A 20,890-nucleotide genomic window follows, 5' to 3' on the forward strand; every position below is an offset into this window, starting at 1 on the left:
GCACATTAATATTTAGGTCAGCCCACAGCTTCGCTTAGTTTTATAGCTATTTGTATGTGATATTTGTTATGGGCTGGAACACTTCTGACTGGGATTTGTAGTGCACAATCAGACACTAGATTGCTATTACTGTTCAGTGCTTTGTATATGCGTAGCACTGACAAGTAATCGCAACAAAATAGAAAAATGTCTTATATTTACATTACATAAGGAACAATATATTAAACGTTTAGTTTGGTAACAGGTACTCTAAACAAATGGGTAAGCTGCAGATAAAGTATACCACAATAAGAAAATATAAATTAATATCTGGGCCAGTTTTTTTCTTTGTTATTTTTGTTTTACTTATAGACATATAAAATTTCCTAAAACAATACACAGTAAATGAGAACTTCTATATGTGAGTAAACTTAGAACCAAAGCTGTTTATTTATAGATGTCTCTGCAGTTATCAGCTTCTTGTTTTATGGTCGGCTGCGGTTACTTCCTGTAGATATTTACTGTAATCATCCTGAAGATTGCGCTGAAAAATGAGAAAATAGATCAGAATTACTCCTCTGTATCTAGTGTTAAAAATTAAGAATGAAATAAATTAAAAAAATACATATCAACTTACATATCAACACAACAGACTTGCTACAGATGCTACTTGTGGATTTGCACAGACAAACTGTTACACCGAGCGCTCCGGGTCCCCGCTCCTCCCCGGAGCGCTCGCAACATCCTCGCTACTGCAGCGCCCCGGTCGGATCCACTGACCGGGTGCGCTGCGATACCGCCTCCAGCCGGGATGCGATTCGCGATGCGGGTGGCGCCCGCTCGCGATGCGCACCCCGGCTCCCGTACCTGACTCGCTCTCCGTCGGTCCTGTCCCGGCGCGCGCGGCCCCGCTCCCTAGGGCGCGCGCGCGCCGGGTCTCTGCGATTTAAAGGGCCACTGCGCCACTGATTGGCGCAGTTGTTCTATTAGTGTGTTCACCTGTGCACTCCCTATGTATACCTCACTTCCCCTGCACTCCCTCGCCGGATCTTGTTGCCATTGTGCCAGTGAAAGCGTTTCCTTGTGTGTTCCTAGCCTGTGTTCCAGACCTCCTGCCGTTGCCCCTGACTACGATCCTTGCTGCCTGCCCCGACCTTCTGCTACGTCCGACCTTGCTCTTGTCTACCTTGTACCGCGCCTATCTTCAGCAGTCAGAGAGGTTGAGCCGTTGCTAGTGGATACGACCTGGTTACTACCGCCGCTGCAAGACCATCCCGCTTTGCGGCGGGCTCTGGTGAATACCAGTAGTAACTTAGAACCGGTCCACTAGCACGGTCCACGCCAATCCCTCTCTGGCACAGAGGATCCACCTCCTGCCAGCCGAATCGTGACAGTAGATCCGGCCATGGATGCCGCTGAAGTTCCACTGCCAGTTGTCGCCGACCTCACCACGGTGGTCGCCCAGCAGTCGCAACAGATAGCGCAACAAGGCCACCAGCTGTCTCAACTGACCGTGATGCTACAGCAGCTACTACCACAGCTTCAGCAATCATCTCCTCCGCCAGCTCCTGCACCTCCTCCGCAGCGAGTGGCCGCTTCCGGCCTACGACTATCCTTGCCGGATAAATTTGATGGGGACTCTAAGTTTTGCCGTGGCTTTCTTTCACAATGTTCCCTGCACTTGGAGATGATGTCGGACCAGTTTCCTACTGAAAGGTCTAAGGTGGCTTTCGTAGTCAGCCTTCTGTCTGGGAAAGCTCTGTCATGGGCCACACCGCTCTGGGACCGCAATGACCCCGTCACTGCCTCTGTACACTCCTTCTTCTCGGAAATTCAAAGTGTCTTTGAGGAACCTGCCCGAGCCTCTTCTGCTGAGACTGCCCTGCTGAACCTGGTCCAGGGTAATTCTTCCGTTGGCGAGTACACCATCCAATTCCGTACTCTTGCTTCCGAATTATCCTGGAATAATGAGGCCCTCTGCGCGACCTTTAAAAAAGGCCTATCCAGCAACATTAAAGATGTTCTGGCCGCACGAGAAATTCCTGCTAACCTGCATGAACTCATTCATCTAGCCACTCGCATTGACATGCGTTTTTCCGAAAGGCGTCAGGAGCTCCGCCAGGATATGGACTTTGTTCGCACGAGGCGTTTTTTCTCCCCGGCTCCTCTCTCCTCTGGTCCTCTGCAATCCGTTCCTGTGCCTCCCGCCGTGGAGGCTATGCAAGTTGACCGGTCTCGCTTGACACCTCAAGAGAGGACACGACGCCGCATGGAGAATCTTTGCCTGTACTGTGCCGGTACCGAACACTTCCTGAAGGATTGTCCTATCCGTCCTCCCTGCCTGGAAAGACGTATGCTGACTCCGCACAAAGGTGAGACAGTTCTTGATGTCAACTCTGCTTCTCCACGCCTTACTGTGCCTGTGCGGATATCTGCCTCTACCTTCTTCTTCTCTACTATGGCCTTCTTGGATTCCGGATCTGCAGGAAATTTTATTTTGGCCTCTCTCATCAACAGGTTCAACATCCCGGTGACCAGTCTCGCCAGACCCCTCTACATCAATTGTGTTAACAATGAAGGATTGGACTGTACCGTACGTTACCGCACGGAGCCCCTCCTAATGTGCATCGGACCTCATCACGAAAAAATTGAGTTTTTGGTCCTCTCCAATTGCACTTCCGAAATTCTCCTTGGACTACCGTGGCTTCAACGCCATTCCCCAACCCTTGATTGGTCCACAGGAGAGATCAAGAGCTGGGGTACTTCTTGTTTCAAGGACTGTCTTAAACTGGTTCCCAGTACTCCCTGCCGTGACCCTGTGGTTCCCCCTGTAACCGGTCTCCCTAAGGCTTATATGGACTATGCTGACGTATTTTGCAAAAAACAAGCTGAGACTTTACCTCCTCACAGGCCTTATGACTGTCCTATTGACCTCCTCCCGGGCACTACTCCACCCCGGGGCAGAATTTATCCTCTGTCCGCCCCAGAGACTCTTGCTATGTCTGAATACATCCAGGAAAATTTAAAAAAGGGGTTTATCCGCAAATCCTCCTCTCCTGCCGGAGCTGGATTTTTCTTTGTGTCCAAAAAAGATGGCTCCCTACGTCCTTGCATTGATTACCGCGGACTTAATAAAATCACGGTAAAGAACCGCTACCCCCTACCTCTTATCTCAGAACTCTTTGATCGTCTTCAAGGTGCCCACATCTTTACCAAACTGGACTTAAGAGGTGCTTATAATCTCATCCGCATCAGGGAGGGGGACGAATGGAAAACTGCATTTAACACTAGAGATGGACACTTTGAGTATCTGGTCATGCCCTTTGGCCTGTGCAACGCCCCTGCCGTCTTCCAAGACTTTGTTAATGAAATTTTTCGTGATCTCTTATATTCCTGTGTTGTTGTGTATCTGGACGATATTCTGATTTTTTCTGCCAACTTAGAGGAACACCGCCAGCATGTCCGCATGGTTCTTCAGAGACTTCGAGACAATACACTTTATGCCAAAATGGAGAAATGTCTGTTTGAATGTCAATCTCTTCCTTTCCTAGGATACTTGGTCTCTGGCCAGGGACTACAAATGGACCCAGATAAACTCTCTGCCGTCTTAGATTGGCCACGCCCCTCCGGACTCCGTGCTATCCAACGTTTTTTGGGGTTCGCCAATTATTACAGACAATTTATTCCTCATTTTTCCACTATTGTGGCTCCTATCGTGGCTTTAACCAAGAAGAATGCCAATCCTAAGTCCTGGTCTCCTCAAGCGGAAGACGCATTTAAACGGCTCAAGTCTGCCTTTTCTTTTGCTCCCGTGCTCTCCAGACCTGACCCATCTAAACCCTTCCTATTGGAGGTTGATGCCTCCTCAGTGGGAGCTGGAGCAGTCCTTCTACAAAAAAATTCTTCCGGGCATGCTGTTACTTGTGGTTTTTTTTCTAGGACCTTCTCTCCGGCGGAGAGGAACTACTCCATCGGGGATCGAGAACTACTGGCCATTAAATTGGCACTTGAGGAATGGAGGCATCTGCTGGAGGGATCAAAATTTCCAGTTATCATTTACACCGACCACAAGAATCTCTCCTATCTCCAGTCTGCCCAACGGCTGAATCCTCGCCAGGCCAGGTGGTCTTTGTTCTTTGCCCGTTTTAACTTTGAAATTCATTTTCGCCCTGCCGACAAGAACATTAGGGCCGATGCTCTCTCTCGTTCCTCGGATGCCTCGGAAGTAGAGGTTTCTCCGCAACACATCATTCCTCCTGACAGTCTGATCTCCACTTCTCCAGCCTCCATCAGGCAAACTCCTCCAGGGAAGACCTTCGTTTCTCAAATGGGGTCACTCCTCCCACCTCGCTGGCCATGCGGGCATCAAAAAGTCCTTGCAACTCATCTCTCGCTTCTATTGGTGGCCGACTCTGGAGACGGATGTTGTTGATTTTGTGCGGGCCTGTACTGTCTGTGCCCGGTATAAGACTCCTCGCCAGAAGCCTGCTGGTCTCCTTCATCCTCTGCCTGTCCCCGAACAGCCTTGGTCTCTGATTGGTATGGATTTTATTACAGACTTACCTCCATCCCGTGGCAACACTGTTGTTTGGGTGGTCGTTGATCGATTTTCCAAGATGGCACATTTTATTCCTCTTCCTGGTCTTCCTTCAGCGCCTCAGTTGGCAAAACAATTTTTTGTACACATTTTTCGTCTTCACTGTTTGCCCACGCAGATCGCCTCGAATAGAGGCGTCCAATTCGTGTCAAAATTCTGGAGGGCTCTCTGTAAACAACTCAAGATTAAATTAAACTTCTCTTCTGCTTATCATCCTCAATCCAATGGGCAAGTAGAAAGAATTAACCAGGTCCTGGGTGACTATTTACGGCATTTTGTTTCCTCCCGCCAGGATGACTGGGCAGATCTTCTACCATGGGCCGAATTCTCGTACAACTTCAGAGTCTCTGAATCTTCTTCTAAATCCCCATTTTTCGTGGTGTACGGCCGTCACCCTCTTCCCCCCCTCCCTACTCCCTTGCCCTCTGGTTTGCCCGCTGTGGATGAAGTGACTCGTGATCTTTCCACCATATGGAAAGAGACCCAAAATTCTCTTTTACAGGCTTCATCTCGCAGGAAAAAGTTTGCCGATAAGAAAAGAAGAGCTCCCCCCATTTTTTCTCCCGGAGACAAGGTATGGCTCTCCGCTAAATATGTCCGCTTCCGTGTCCCCAGCTACAAACTGGGACCACGCTATCTTGGTCCTTTCAAAATCTTGTGCCAAATTAATCCTGTCTCTTACAAACTTCTTCTTCCTCCTTCTCTTCGTATTCCTAATGCCTTTCATGTCTCTCTTCTTAAACCACTCATCATCAACCGTTTCTCTCCCAAACTTGTTTCTCCCACTCCTGTTTCCGGTTCTTCTGACATCTTCTCCGTGAAGGATATACTGGCCTCCAAGACGGTCAGAGGGAAAAAAAATTTTTGGGTTGATTGGGAGGGCTGTGGTCCTGAAGAGAGATCCTGGGAACCTGAGGACAACATCCTAGACAAAAGTCTGGTCCTCAGGTTCTCAGGCTCCAAGAAGAGGGGGAGACCCAAGCGGGGGGGGGGTACTGTTACGCCGAGCGCTCCGGGTCCCCGCTCCTCCCTGGAGCGCTCGCAACATCCTCGCTACTGCAGCGCCCCGGTCGGATCCACTGACTGGGTGCGCTGCGATACCGCCTCCAGCCGGGATGCGATTCGCGATGCGGGTGGCGCCCGCTCGCGATGCGCACCCCGGCTCCCGTACCTGACTCGCTCTCCGTCGGTCCTGTCCCGGCGCGCGCGGCCCCGCTCCCTAGGGCGCGCGCGCGCCGGGTCTCTGCGATTTAAAGGGCCACTGCGCCACTGATTGGCGCAGTTGTTCTATTAGTGTGTTCACCTGTGCACTCCCTATGTATACCTCACTTCCCCTGCACTCCCTCGCCGGATCTTGTTGCCATTGTGCCAGTGAAAGCGTTTCCTTGTGTGTTCCTAGCCTGTGTTCCAGACCTCCTGCCGTTGCCCCTGACTACGATCCTTGCTGCCTGCCCCGACCTTCTGCTACGTCCGACCTTGCTCTTGTCTACTCCCTTGTACCGCGCCTATCTTCAGCAGTCAGAGAGGTTGAGCCGTTGCTAGTCGATACGACCTGGTTACTACCGCCGCTGCAAGACCATCCCGCTTTGCGGCGGGCTCTGGTGAATACCAGTAGTAACTTAGAACCGGTCCACTAGCACGGTCCACGCCAATCCCTCTCTGGCACAGAGGATCCACCTCCTGCCAGCCGAATCGTGACACAAACAACACATCCACAGCACAATATAGTACAAGACAGGTAGGTGAGCCTTTTCTAAATCTCCTCACATGCTGCACACAAATTTCAATGCAGAAAAAACAAGCAGATTAGGCTGGGTTCACATATGTCCGGCATCCGGCATAGGTGAACTCAGCCTAAATCTCGACGCAACTGATGCCACAACTGATGACAACTTGTCATCAGTTGTATGGTATGCGGCGTCCATTGTTTCTGGGCAACGGAAGCTGCGTTCCCCTGTCCGGTGCCCTCCGGCATGTCCAACCATCCGGCGTCAAAATTGAGACGCTGGATGATTGTGAACTGTACCATTCAAATGCACCGGAGGGAAACTGTGCCGGACGACTGATATATGTGCACCCAGCCTTACAGATTTTCAAATATGTAGCATTCGATTGTGAAAATGTCTCGAATTTTACCAATGCTGGCGATTCGCAGCGAGTTTTGCATTTATTTATCACAGTGTATCAGGCTGATTGGTACATTTCGTGCAATTATTGGTTGGCTTATTTTGAGCAAGAATGTGAACCAAAATGTGGCATTTTTGGTGCTTCTCAAAACATGCCCCCTTTCTCGGAAACCACATCCCTTTTTTTGGACCCAGATTTCTTGGACCTTTGCAATAGTAAATCTAATTCTAATGTGTTCACATCTTCCTCCTTCTCTTCGTATTCCTAATGCCTTTCATGTCTCTCTTCTTAAACCACTCATCATCAACCGTTTCTCTCCCAAACTTGTTTCTCCCACTCCTGTTTCCGGTTCTTCTGACATCTTCTCCGTGAAGGATATACTGGCCTCCAAGACGGTCAGAGGGAAAAAAATTTTTTGGGTTGATTGGGAGGGCTGTGGTCCTGAAGAGAGATCCTGGGAACCTGAGGACAACATCCTAGACAAAAGTCTGGTCCTCAGGTTCTCAGGCTCCAAGAAGAGGGGGAGACCCAAGGGGGGGGGGGTACTGTTACGCCGAGCGCTCCGGGTCCCCGCTCCTCCCTGGAGCGCTCGCAACATCCTCGCTACTGCAGCGCCCTGGTCGGATCCACTGACTGGGTGCGCTGCGATACCGCCTCCAGCCGGGATGCGATTCGCGATGCGGGTGGCGCCCGCTCGCGATGCGCACCCCGGCTCCCGTACCTGACTCGCTCTCCGTCGGTCCTGTCCCGGCGCGCGCGGCCCCGCTCCCTAGGGCGCGCGCGCGCCGGGTCTCTGCGATTTAAAGGGCCACTGCGCCACTGATTGGCGCAGTTGTTCTATTAGTGTGTTCACCTGTGCACTCCCTATGTATACCTCACTTCCCCTGCACTCCCTCGCCGGATCTTGTTGCCATTGTGCCAGTGAAAGCGTTTCCTTGTGTGTTCCTAGCCTGTGTTCCAGACCTCCTGCCGTTGCCCCTGACTACGATCCTTGCTGCCTGCCCCGACCTTCTGCTACGTCCGACCTTGCTCTTGTCTACTCCCTTGTACCGCGCCTATCTTCAGCAGTCAGAGAGGTTGAGCCGTTGCTAGTCGATACGACCTGGTTACTACCGCCGCTGCAAGACCATCCCGCTTTGCGGCGGGCTCTGGTGAATACCAGTAGTAACTTAGAACCGGTCCACTAGCACGGTCCACGCCAATCCCTCTCTGGCACAGAGGATCCACCTCCTGCCAGCCGAATCGTGACACAAACAACACATCCACAGCACAATATAGTACAAGACAGGTAGGTGAGCCTTTTCTAAATCTCCTCACATGCTGCACACAAATTTCAATGCAGAAAAAACAAGCAGATTAGGCTGGGTTCACATATGTCCGGCATCCGGCATAGGTGAACTCAGCCTAAATCTCGACGCAACTGATGCCACAACTGATGACAACTTGTCATCAGTTGTATGGTATGCGGCGTCCATTGTTTCTGGGCAACGGAAGCTGCGTTCCCCTGTCCGGTGCCCTCCGGCATGTCCAACCATCCGGCGTCAAAATTGAGACGCTGGATGATTGTGAACTGTACCATTCAAATGCACCGGAGGGAAACTGTGCCGGACGACTGATATATGTGCACCCAGCCTTACAGATTTTCAAATATGTAGCATTCGATTGTGAAAATGTCTCGAATTTTACCAATGCTGGCGATTCGCAGCGAGTTTTGCATTTATTTATCACAGTGTATCAGGCTGATTGGTACATTTCGTGCAATTATTGGTTGGCTTATTTTGAGCAAGAATGTGAACCAAAATGTGGCATTTTTGGTGCTTCTCAAAACATGCCCCCTTTCTCGGAAACCACATCCCTTTTTTTGGACCCAGATTTCTTGGACCTTTGCAATAGTAAATCTAATTCTAATGTGTTCACATGGTGTTTCTGCATCGTTGTATTTATATCTGTATTTTTAACCTTATGTTTTTTGAGAGCTGGATTTTGCCATTGTGGATTTCTAATGTGATCACAGCATTTGCTAACAGGAAATTGCTTACTATACAGTGGACTACCTGGCTTAAAAAAATGTACATGTTGAATGCAAACAAATCTTGCAATGTAAATAAAAGTGAATATCCATTTCTTGTGTACAGATTGCTGGGATAGGCCCCAACGATCATTTATTCGGCTAGGACTCCACTGAGATTTTTGCCCTGCAATTTTTTTGGCTTAAAAACGCCAAAAAAACTGCCACAGTTTTTCCCTGAGTTTTGGCGTTTTTTTCTGGCATTTTTACCTTTGTGTGGAAATTGCCTTTTTTGGCCCCTTTGGCTTTTTTTTTTACAAAATAGTTGGGTACCCAAAAAAAAATAAAATAGATGCAGCAGGGATGTAAAAATGTATTTAACAAAATTTTTCTAACAAAATTTAATAAAATTATTTTATAAAGTGTTTAACTTTTTTTCTCTTTTTTTATTTTTATGTAGTACTACTACTCCCAGCATGGAACCCACTGTTCCATGATGGGAGTAGTAGTACCTGTACTATAGACATATCGCTCCGGGTGTCATTCCTGACACCCGATGCGATCGTCCATTATATAGCAGAGAAGCGGAGCGGCTCTATACAGCGCACGCATCTCTGCTCTGTACTCCAGCCAGTGATGTGAATAGAACATCACTCATTCATATTTTCCGCCCAGAGCTGTGATTGGCCGGATGGTTGCAACCAATCACAGCTCTGAGGAAAATATGAATGAATGAGTGGCCGGCCCGGAGTATAGTGCAGAGCAGGGATGCAAGCGCTGTATACAGCCGCTCCATCTCTGCTATAGACAGGACGATCGCAGCGAATGTCAGTAGTGATACCCGCTGTGATCTGTTCTTACCTGCAAGTACTACTACTCCTAACATGGAGCACACTCTGCTCCATGCCGGGAGCTGTAGTACCTTTATTAATAGACAGATTGCAGCGAGTGTAACTTCTGACACATGTTGCGATCTGGCTATTAATGCAGGTACTACAGCTCCCAGCATGGAGCATAGTGTACTCCATGTTAGGAGTAGTAGTACTTGTAGTTAAGGAAAGATCACAGCGGGTATCACTACTGACACCTGCTGTGATCCTCCTGTATAATGTATAGATGCAGCGGCCGCTCTTCTCTGGTCCCCTGCACTGCCGTATATATACAAATATTCCTAGAGCTGTGATAGGCTGGAACCATCTGGCCAATCACAGCTCTCTGCGGGAAATATGAATATGTGTATATATATGTCAGTGCAGGGGACCATTGAAGAGCGGCCGGACACATCTATACATTATACAGGAGGAACGCAACGGGCGATCTGTCTATTAGTACAGGTACTACTACTCCCATCATGGAACAGTGTGTTCCATGCTGGGAGTAGTAGTACTACCTAAAAAAAAAATTAAGTGAAAAACACACACACACACTACATTTTTATTATTCCACTCCTACATTTACTCCAAAAAATGATTGAAAACATGGCTGGTCACAGCAATGGATATGTTGCGCCTATATCAGAAGGCTACATGAGTCCTGTGGGGGATGAACTGGAGGAGGATGATGAGGGGCAGAGCGGAGCACAGTTTACGGTGGATGAGATGGCTGGTGTTTCTGGTCATTGGACAGGAGAGGAGGAGCGGGAGCAGCCAGAGGAGCTGGAGGTTTATTACGAGGGAGGCGAAACAGAGGACCCAGACACACCGTGGCAGTATGCAGTGGAGATGGAGGCAGGTAGTCCCAGCGAGTCACTGTCACAAATGGCACGATGCAATCTGAGTTGCTTGCGTAGTGACCCCCGAATTGTCAAAATTCATCAGCACGATGACTTCTGGATCTCCACCTTATTAGACCCTCGCTACCGGCCCAGAATGGGGGCCTTTTTTACACCCACTGAGAGGGAGGACAAACTGACCTACTCTCGCAATTGATCGGGCAAGGTAAGGGGTTATTAAAGCCTCTTGGGTACTGCTGAGGCCTACTCCTGACTGCTCCTGGTGCAATGTATGGGGTAATTAAACACTCTTGGGTAGTGTTATTGTTAAATTTACTGGTAATTTTATCAGTAATAAAATTGAATTTTGCAGAATGCTAACCGTTACACAACGGAACGCTTGTTGCGTGTGAATTTTTAATGAAAATAAAAAATAAATAGATGGGGAGGAATTAACTCTGCTTAATCATTTTTGGCGAATAGAATCCTTTTGCCATCTGATTTTTTGGAGACAGATACACTTACACACATGTAATAATGTAACCAAATTTCAAACATTGTGTGGTTTATTACTTTTGAGAAGAATGTCTTTGGGTGGTCCACCATCCTGCATTATAGAGTCTTCTGAACTGCTGTATATGCACTTGTTTTAACAAAAAGGTATTTTGTCAGACAATTTTAAAAAAAAATGTGTTTTTTTGGGGTGGATTGTGAAGCCCGGGTGTGTACTCGTGCATCAGCCAACTCCAGGCTGCCTTTTTCAGGCAATCTATGGGTTACTGATGCAGCTGAGGTAGGGCCTGGGTCTAGGAATTTCAAATTTTTTATTTTTTTTATTTAACACTTGTGTGGTTCATTATTTTTAAGAAGAAAGTCTTTGGGTGGTCCACCTTCCTGCCTTATAGAGTCATCTGAAATGTTGGATATGCGCTTGTGCTTACACAAAGTTGTAAATTAAAAAAATGTATACAAATTTTGTTGATTTTGGGGCGGATTGTGAAGCCCTGTGTGTACTGGTGGATCAGCCAACTCCAGGCTGTGTCTTTCAGGCAATAAATGGGTTCCTGATGCCGCAAAGGTGGGGCCTGGGTCTGGGAATTTAAAATTTTTGGATTGCGGGTGCTACAAAAAAAGATGTACACACCCTAATCCGTTCAGTGGAGCGCGCCTGCGGCCCCGGACATCTGAGGGCATAACACACCTGTTATTGCTCGATCTCAGGAGAAGGGGGTTCATCATCGGGAGAAGAGAGTTGCAGGTTGCCCTTGAGTCAGCAAGGCGGTAGCACAGTTGGCAGTCAGCGTGGTGTGGCAGTAGTGGAAATTCTGGAGCCAAACGTGCCCGGGGGAGACCACCTGCTTCGCGGCTGCTTACTCGTCGATGAAAGATAGAGACACGCTAATCCGTTCAGTGGAGCGCGCCCGCGGCCCCGGAAAACAGAGGGCAGAACACACTTGGTATTGTTCGATCTCGCAATTGATCGTGCAAAGGTAGGGGGTTATTAAAGCCTCTTGGGTACTGCTGAGGCCCACTCTTGACTGCTCCTGGTGCAATGTATGGGGTAATTAAACACTCTTGGGTATTTATTTATTTTTTTATTTACTGATAATTTTATCAATAATAAAATTGAATTTTCTTAGAATGCTAATCGTTACACAACGGAACGGCTGTTGCGTGTGATTTTTTTAATGAAAAAAAATAAAAAATAAAAATAAATACGGACAGGGATTAACTCTGCTTCATCATTTTGGGCGAAAAAAGTCCTTTGGTGATCTGATCTTTTGGAGACAGATGGGCTTACACACATATTGAATTTGTTTTTGTAAAAAAAAAATTCAAACATTGTGTGGTTTATTATTTTTGAGAAGAATGTTTTTGGGTGGTCCACCATCCTGCATTATAGAGTCTTGTGAACTGTTGGATGTGCGCTTGTTCTTACACAAAGGTATTTCTTGAAAAAATTTCTAAAATGTTGGTTTTTTTTTTGGAGGGGATTGTGAAGCCCGGGTGTGTACTGGTGTATCAGCCAACTCCAGGCTGTGTCCTTCAGGCAATATATGGGTTCCTGATGCCGCAGAGGTGGCGTCTGGGTCTGGAAATTTCAAATTTTTGGATAGCGATTGCTACCAATGAGAAACCTTTGACAAAAATGTCATATATTGTGTTGTTTTTTTTTTTTTTTTTGGGGGGGGGGGGGGGGGTTGTGAAGCCCTGCTGTGTACTTTTGCATCAGCCAACTCCAGGCTGTGTCATGCAGGCAATGTATGGGTTACTGATGCTGTAGGGGTGGGGCCTGGTTCTGGAAATTTCTAATTTTTGTATAGCGGGTGCTACCAATGAGAAATCTTTGTCAAAAATTTCATATATTGTGTTGTTTTTTTGGGGGGTATTGTGAAGCCCTGGTGTGTAGTGTACTAGTGCATTAGCCAACTCCACGCTGTGCCATTCAGCCACTAAATGGTCTCCTCTTGCTGCCAACATGTCCACACTATGTAATTAAGTCACTATATGGTCTCCTGACACTGATGCCACCACCAGGCTCTGTCATTGTGCTGTTGTGCAGCAGTGATTCTAAGAGCGATGCCGGTAATCTGCATGCTATTCTGAATAACAGTATTATTTCACTACCCCAGCACACTCCATATGAGTTTTAGGACACAGCAAAGTGTTCTATACCCCTATAGAGGCTGTATGTAGGCTAGAAAGTCTTTTTTAACATCGATTCGCCGCGAATAATTTCGGATCGAAACAAACTTTCCGGGAAAATTCTGCAAATCAGCCGAATCAAATTTTTGAAAATTTTGCTCATCTCTAGTTGAAATCCTCTAAGATGTTGAATTTTTAAGCGTTGGAGGGCCCTGTAATGTAATGGGGCCAGAAATATTGCCTGAATAGAAGTTGAAAAGGGGCCCACTATATGAGCTATAGAAGGTAACAAAATAAGATCCTTGTTTAGGATAGATCAAATTTCCTTGCGGATGGTCTTCCGTTTTTTGGAGGGAAGACTTAGAAGGGTTGTATCGGTATTGATGAGAAATCCCAGAAATTCCAATTCTTTGGAAGGAATAAGAATGGATTTGTCTTAGTTGATTAGAAAGCCTAAATGGATTAGAAGTGAGAGGGCCCAATTCATATGAAGATAAGCCATATGCTGATATCTGACCATGATGAGGATATCGTCCAGATAAATGATTAGACAAAATCCTCGAGAACGAAGAACAGCCACTACCGGTTTCATCAATTTGGTGAAACTCCAGGGGGCTGAGGAAAGGCCAAACAGACGACAATTGAATTGCCATTTCTTGTTGTTCCAAAGAAATTGTAGAAAAGGCTGGGAAGGATAGATAGGGACTGTTAAATAGGCATCTTTTAGATCTATTTTTACAAGCCAATCGTCTGGCAACAATAGATCTCTTAAAAGATGGATGCCTTCCATCTTGAAATGTTGGTAGCGTACCAATTGTTTACAATTTTCAGGTTTCTCACAGGTCTGAATCCTATGTCTTTCTTTTTTTTACTAAGAAGAGGTTGCTGATGAAACCTGTTGAGTCCAAGGGAACTTGGGATATAGCATTTTTGGAACAAAAAGAGTCTATCTTGATGGTAGGATCCTTGTTGTTGAGATATCTGTATTGAGCGCCTCGGCCAGAAAAACGGACCCTACTTTTTCCGGCCCTTGCAAAAACCTTGTAGGAGAATGGATAATTGGGCCTTAATCACCAAAGAGAATAATCGTACATACTTTGAGATCTCCTTTATAAACTGGTCTCCAAAGAGGAGACCTTCAGTAGGGGATGATGGTTCTGAAGATGCCAAATGAGCTAGCTGGGTATCCAGCTTCATAAGCACTGCTTTCTTTCTCTCGGTGCAAAGGGCCTGATTAACATTCCCAAAAATGCACATGGCCCATTGGGCCCAACCCCTGAGGGTGGGGATGTCAATGGGGTTGCCAGAATTAACGGCTTCCTCAGATAAATCTAGAACTTTTTAAATGGGACCCAAAAGGTCTAAGAATTTGTCCTGACACAGTTTAAAACTGTGGTCAATGCCTTTTTTTCGTGTTTTTTCCCGATTTTTTAAGATATTTTATAAAAATTTGATCTAGTTTAGAAGTTTGAGCGGCATTCAACCATACAGTGGATCTCGGGCATTCAGCCCGTAACTTATTGCGTGTCTTGCTATCCAGACCTTTCATAATCCAAAAACATATACATTTTTGAACTAAAGGATTGGGTGTCCATTCTCCTGATCTGGGATGTTTTATATGGGAGGGGTCACAAAATGGGACACCTTGACTGTAAAGAATACCTGACACCCCAGTAGAGGAGTCACCAAAATTTGTATCTTCTCCCTCTGATTCCTCAGGAAAGTAAAAGGGGTCATTATAATCCGAATAAACTGAGTTATCAACTGAGTCATTAAAGGGGTACTACCGTGCTGAGAACTTATCCCCTATCTAAAGGATAGGGGATAAGTTGCCTGATCGCGCGGGGTCCCGCCGCTGGGGACCCCCGTGATCTTGCATGCAGCCCCCCTGCTCTCATCAGGCCCCGGAGCGAACATTGCTCTGGGTCTGATGACTGCCAATCACAGGGCCAGAGTACCGTGACGTCATGGCTCCGCCCCAATGTGACATCACGCTCCTGGGGCGAGACAGCTGTCTCGCCCCCTGCCACAGACTTGCATTGAGGGGCGGAGCTGTGACGTCATGATCACCGGCCCCATCATCAGACCCGGAGCGGATGTTTGGTCTGGGGCCTGATGAGAGCGGGGTGCTGCGTGCAAGATCGCGGGGGTCCCCAGCGGCGGGACCCCGTGCAATCAGGCAACTTATCCCCTATCCTTTAGATAGGGGATAAGTTGTCAGCACGGTAGTACCCCTTTAAAGTCAATGTCCTCAGTATAATCAGGTTGCTCATGATAGTTAGAGGCTTTCTTAACCCGATTAATTATTTTCTCCTCACGGGTAGAGGGTCTTTGGATGCAACATGTAGGCATCTGTATTATGGTCCTCACTATGAGACGGGCCGTCAATATTGTACTGACCTTCATCCCCATAATTTGGTCTTTTATGTTTAGTAACTGGAAGGTCGTCATTGTTAATATGCCTCTTTTTTGAGAGACTCTTTTGGCTAAAGCTTGGGATTGATGAGCTTTATGGGACATCATCTGCGGGATAGGAGGTCGGGATAGGAGGTCTGGATAGGAGGACCGGGATAGGAGGACGGGATAGGAGGTCGGGATAGGAGGTTGAAATAGGAGATCGGGATATGGGGTCGGGATATGGGGTCGGGATAAGAGAACAACATAAGAGGATGGGATATGGGGTCGGGATATGACAACAATATAAGAGGATGGGATATGGGGTCGGGATATGACAACAATATAAGAGGACGGGATATGAAGTCAAAAGCTTCCCCAACAAGGATTAGGAAGAAAAAACGGGCAACGTCGGGTACTCCGATAGTGTGTATATATATATATATATATATATATATATATATATATATATATATAATTAAGTAGACAATACAATTATATGTGGATAGTATATATAATAGTCTCTAACTCTGGTAAGTGTAAATATTGAAAGAAATATTAATATATTTTATATCAATTTAGTATAGTTGACAGCAATGTCCTTAAAAGGACACTAGGGAGCAGTCTAGCATGAAAAATAGTAGTCAGGGGAGTTGTCAATGGCGTGACAGGAGCAGCGCTGAGAAGAGGTCCGCTCTGACAGGATGAATACGGTGTCTGTCAGAGCCGGAGGCGGGAACGGCCAGGTGATCACCAACTGGCCAGTCACACGAGAGACGGGAGTTCACGCGAGCTAGAGAGAAGATGGAGGACTGTGCGCGCGGACCGCCGGCGGAATATACAGAACGACTATAATGAGGAAAAGCAGTGAACACGAAAAGAAGTAAAGGAGGTCATATTCTAATGGAAAAGAGGGACTCAAAGAGAAAAAGAGCGGAGCACAGTGAAAATTAAATAGAGATATAGAAATAATTTTTTCTTTCATGCGTGATAAATGCTTTAACTATTTCACTGCTATGATTCACAGTTAAGTAATTGCATATAATGCTTGTCTCCTGTCTTAATATAAACTTTATTATGCAGATTTACAAGACTGTAGAAAAAAAACAGCAACCAATTACAGTGCAGATTTCTTTCCTTATAGTGCTTTTAAAAAATATTGTTGGTTGATATGGATAAGAGTGACACTTTATTAGACAGTCTCAAATCTTTCCCACAGTTCTTTGCAGTTTCTCAGTATTATAGTATATTGTCATAGTTAACCCCTAAAGGACCAAAGGCTTTTCCGTTTTTGCTCTTTCGTTTTACCTCCTCACCTTTTAAAAATCATAACCCTTATAATTTTGCATCTAAAAATCCATATTATGGATTATTTTTTGCTTCACCAATTCTACTTTGCAGTGACATCAGTCATTTTTCCCAAAAATCAACGGCGAAACGGAAAAAATAATAATTGTGCGACGAAATTGAAGAAAAAATGCCATTTTGTAATTTTGAGGGCTTCCGTGTCTACACAGTAAATGTTTAGGTAAAAACTACACCTTATCTTTATTCTGTAGGTCCATACCGTTAAAATGATACCCTACTTATATAGGTTTGATTTTGTCGTACTTCTGGAAAAAATTATAACTACATGCAGGAAAATGTATACATTTAAAATTGTCATTTTCTGACCCCTATAACTTTTTTATTTTTCCACGTACGGGCCAGTGTGGGCTAATTTTTTGCACCGTGATCTGAAGATTTTATTGGTCCAATTTTTGTATTGATCGGACTTGTTGATCATTTTTTATACATTTTTGATGATATAAAAAGTGACCAAAAATATGTTATTTTGGACTTTGGAATTTTTTTTGCACATACGCCATTGACCCTGCGGTTTAATTAATGATTTTTTTTTAATAGTTTGGACATTTACGCACGTAGCGATACCATATATGTTTAGATTTATTTTGATTTTCATTTTTTTATGGCAAAAGGGGGGTGATTTGGACATTTATTAGGGAAAGGGTTAAATCACATTTATTAACTTTTTTTTACCCTTTTTTTTTTTTTGCAATGTTATAGCCCCCATAGGGGGCTATAACATTTCATACACTGATTGCCAGCACTGTTCACTGCAAAGCCATAGCTTTACATTGATCAGTGTTATAGGCGATCGATTGCTCAAGCCTGAATCTCAGGCTTGGAGCAATCAATCGCCGATCGGACGCGCCGGAGGAAGCTGAGTGACCCTCTGCCCATGTCCTAGCTGATCGGGACACCGCATTTTCACTGTGGTGATCCTTATCTACCCCACTGAGCAGCCAGGAAGCTTTTACTTTCGTTTTAGATGCGGCGTTCAACTTTGAACGCCGCATCTAAAGGGTTAATAGTGTGCAGCACTGCAATAGCTGCCACGCACTATTGGCCCCGGGTCCCGGCTTCAATTACATGCCGGGACCAACCCGATATGACACGGGGTCAGCGGTAGCTGGCCATGGACATAAATATACATCCGTGGTCGTTCAGGGGTTAATGTTCACTGCTTTAGTCCTGCATGCTGGTATGGACAATTTATGTTTCTATATTCTTATGACCAGTCAAATAAATACATCTTAAAAGTGTGATTGTTAAGATCTTTAAGTAGGTGGATTGCCATTCCGAGCAGGCACATCTGAGACACACTGTAGGAGTCCATCATGGTGGATCCGCAGTATACTGTGGATCCACCCATGTGAACGAGCCTTCAGACTTGGTTTCCACCTGGCAGTTTCTTTGGAAAACTTGCTGACACTTCAGTTTTTGACCTAAAGCCAGAAATGAATTCATGAGGAAGAAGTAGTAAAAGTTTAGAATGAAGAATAAAACACACGAAACATTTTTGAAACAAAACCCTGGAACTAAATATTACATATAACTAATAAAACTTACTAGAACATTTGGCTGGAGTAAATTCTCCATTAGGAAGACAAGTCCTTTCTCCATCAGTCTTTCCATCTGGTGTATAAGAATTAGGTTTACAATGAAACTGCACTTTTTCTCCTTCCAGATAATTGAACTGTCGATCTATAAGATCTGCGTTTTCAACATAAGCTTCATTGCTTGAACATTGTCCTAAAATAAATCAAAACACTGTATATCATTTCCTTTACAGTTTAAGGCATGGATACATGGCAGTACTTGCCTCCAGTGTCCTAACTATTCTTGGGGTATATATGGAAAATGGCAGATTTACATTACTTTGACTTGGCTTGGTAATCCTTGTTGCAGAACCAGCCCCATTCAGATACATGTAGGGATTTTTCAGTCACACAAATGCTGGCAATAAATCTGTAAGGCCACGTTCACACATTGTAAAAGAAAAAAAAATGTCCCTGTTTTAGTTATGGCAGTTTTTCAGCCAATTACAGAAAAAAAGGGGCTGACTTATTTATTTATTTAGCATTCCTCTTTTCCCAAGTAATCAGTTGAGTAAAGGGTCATTAAAGGGGTTATCCAGGAATAGAAAAACAGAGCTAATTTCTTTCAAACACTGTTCCCTGTCTGTGGTTGTGGTTCTGCAGCTGATTTCCATTGAAGTGAATGGAGCCAAGTTGTAAAACTACACCCAACCTGTAGACAGACATGGAGCTGTTTTTGAAAGAAATTAGCTCTGCATTTCTATTCCTGGATAACCCTTTTAATATAATGTGGGTGATTTTTTAAAATTTTTTATGGTGTGTAAAAATAACCGAACATGTAACTCATATATTTCAATTTCACTCATATGTCCACTTTCCCATTAATAGTTCACCCTGGAATTACTGGAACTGGGAATTTCTCATCTTCAGTCCTCGACAGAGCCAAGCCTCCTTTCTCTGTGAATGACATGCTGGTTGTATGAAGCTACTAGCACATTGTATGACTCACTGACACAATACACAAGCAGAAGAGCTGGTGTCTAGCGAGTGGCCCTGATTTAGTATTGGACACTCGACATTCTTTTCTGTCTGCACCAGAATTTATGGTGCAATGTGCCAACATAAACCTAAAAAACCCCAAAGGGGAGTGGTTGGCCAGAAAATGGGTGTGGTTGGTCAGAAAATGGATGTGTTCTCACAACTCGACCTATTTACTATTGAATTCACACAAAAGCCTGTGAATAAATGGCCAGAAATTCTCACTAAGGAAAAACTGGTCAGAACTTTCACAACCTGTGAATCTCTATAGTAAATAGATTGGAATCATCATGAAAGCATTGTGTGTGTCCCATAATATGTTATTCTGTTAAATTTAAAACAAATCTATCAAAGCATTATCAAGTTATCACAGAACATACGCACAGAGTAAATCCTTCTGAATTGAATAGTAGACCATACTTCCTTTGGTCAATAAAGCAAAACCTACATAAATTAGTTTTTGCTGTTATATGTAATTTTTACCAAAAAGTGCACTGCATGGAAATGAAACCCTCCAAAAGTTGCAAAGTGGTGTTTTGTAAGTTTTTTTTCTTCCAATTCTGCCACCAGTAAAATCGGTGGCACAAAAACAAGCCTCATACAGCCCTGAAGGTGGCAAATTTAAAGTGTTATGGCCAATAGAAGTAGGAGGGGAAAATAAAAGTGCAAAAATAAAAAATGGCGACATCCTTAAGGGGTTAAAAAGATAACTGAAAAGGAAAGTATAATAGACAAATGTATGACTGTATTCATGGAAAACATTCTCTTTCATTTTAATGAGACTTATATAACTGGTTATATTCTTACGTGTGCAATTTGGTTTAGGATCCCATCCAAGGTCAGTACAATATATCCTTCCCCAGTATTCTCTCTGATGGGAAAGGTAATTTATTTTACAATGATAATATACGTATCTTCCAAGGCTTATTGGGAAATTGTAATTGTAGTACATGGATCCATGATTTATGTAAGGTCTGTTACATTTTTTATCTGCAAAAACAAAGCAGTAGAAAGAGGATTTTCAGGAATAAGGTCCAAAATGGCTTGACAAGACCCTGAGGCCATATTAGAATTTCTGTGCTGGATTCTGCATTGGATTCTTCTGCTCTGTGCACATGGCGGAATTGCCAGCCGTGGAATGCATTATCATTTTTCTGGAAATGCCTGATTGGGGATCAGTATCTTGCTAGTGATAGTATATTGTGGACTGCTTGCAGCTGTTTTGTATTGTAAAGATTCTTGCATACCTAGGTGGCATTGTGGATCAGGCTTGGTCATCTATCTTTCTGAATAATTGGACTTGTATCAACAGAGTGCTTTAGACTTGACAAAGGGAGGAATCCCGAAAGCTTGTCTCTACAAAATTCTGTTAGTCCAATAAAAAAATACTGCAACATTTTTTGATTTTTACATATATATATATATGTCTCTTTTTCTGGGATCATCTGCCTATGTGGAGAGATTTGGAGGCGATAGGTTCCCCCTAATATACAGAGGGATTGTGCCAT

General features: G+C 44.9%; 1 protein-coding gene across 1 annotated transcript; it reads right to left on the reverse strand.

Annotated features, from left to right (window-relative positions):
* Positions 1-449: 449 nt before the first annotated feature.
* On the reverse strand, positions 450-20,359 carry LOC130275496 (complement factor H-related protein 4-like). Its single transcript, XM_056523544.1, has 3 exons — positions 20,190-20,359; positions 18,376-18,558; positions 450-523 (listed from the first exon to the last, which is right to left on the reverse strand). Exons 1-3 carry the CDS (start codon positions 20,332-20,334, stop codon positions 507-509), a joined length of 345 nt encoding a protein of 114 aa, XP_056379519.1. The 5' UTR covers positions 20,335-20,359; the 3' UTR covers positions 450-506.
* Between the last annotated feature and the right edge of the window lie 531 nt (positions 20,360-20,890).

Source organism: Hyla sarda, chromosome 6, assembly GCF_029499605.1.
Source record: "Hyla sarda isolate aHylSar1 chromosome 6, aHylSar1.hap1, whole genome shotgun sequence".
Lineage (NCBI taxonomy): Eukaryota > Metazoa > Chordata > Amphibia > Anura > Hylidae > Hyla > Hyla sarda.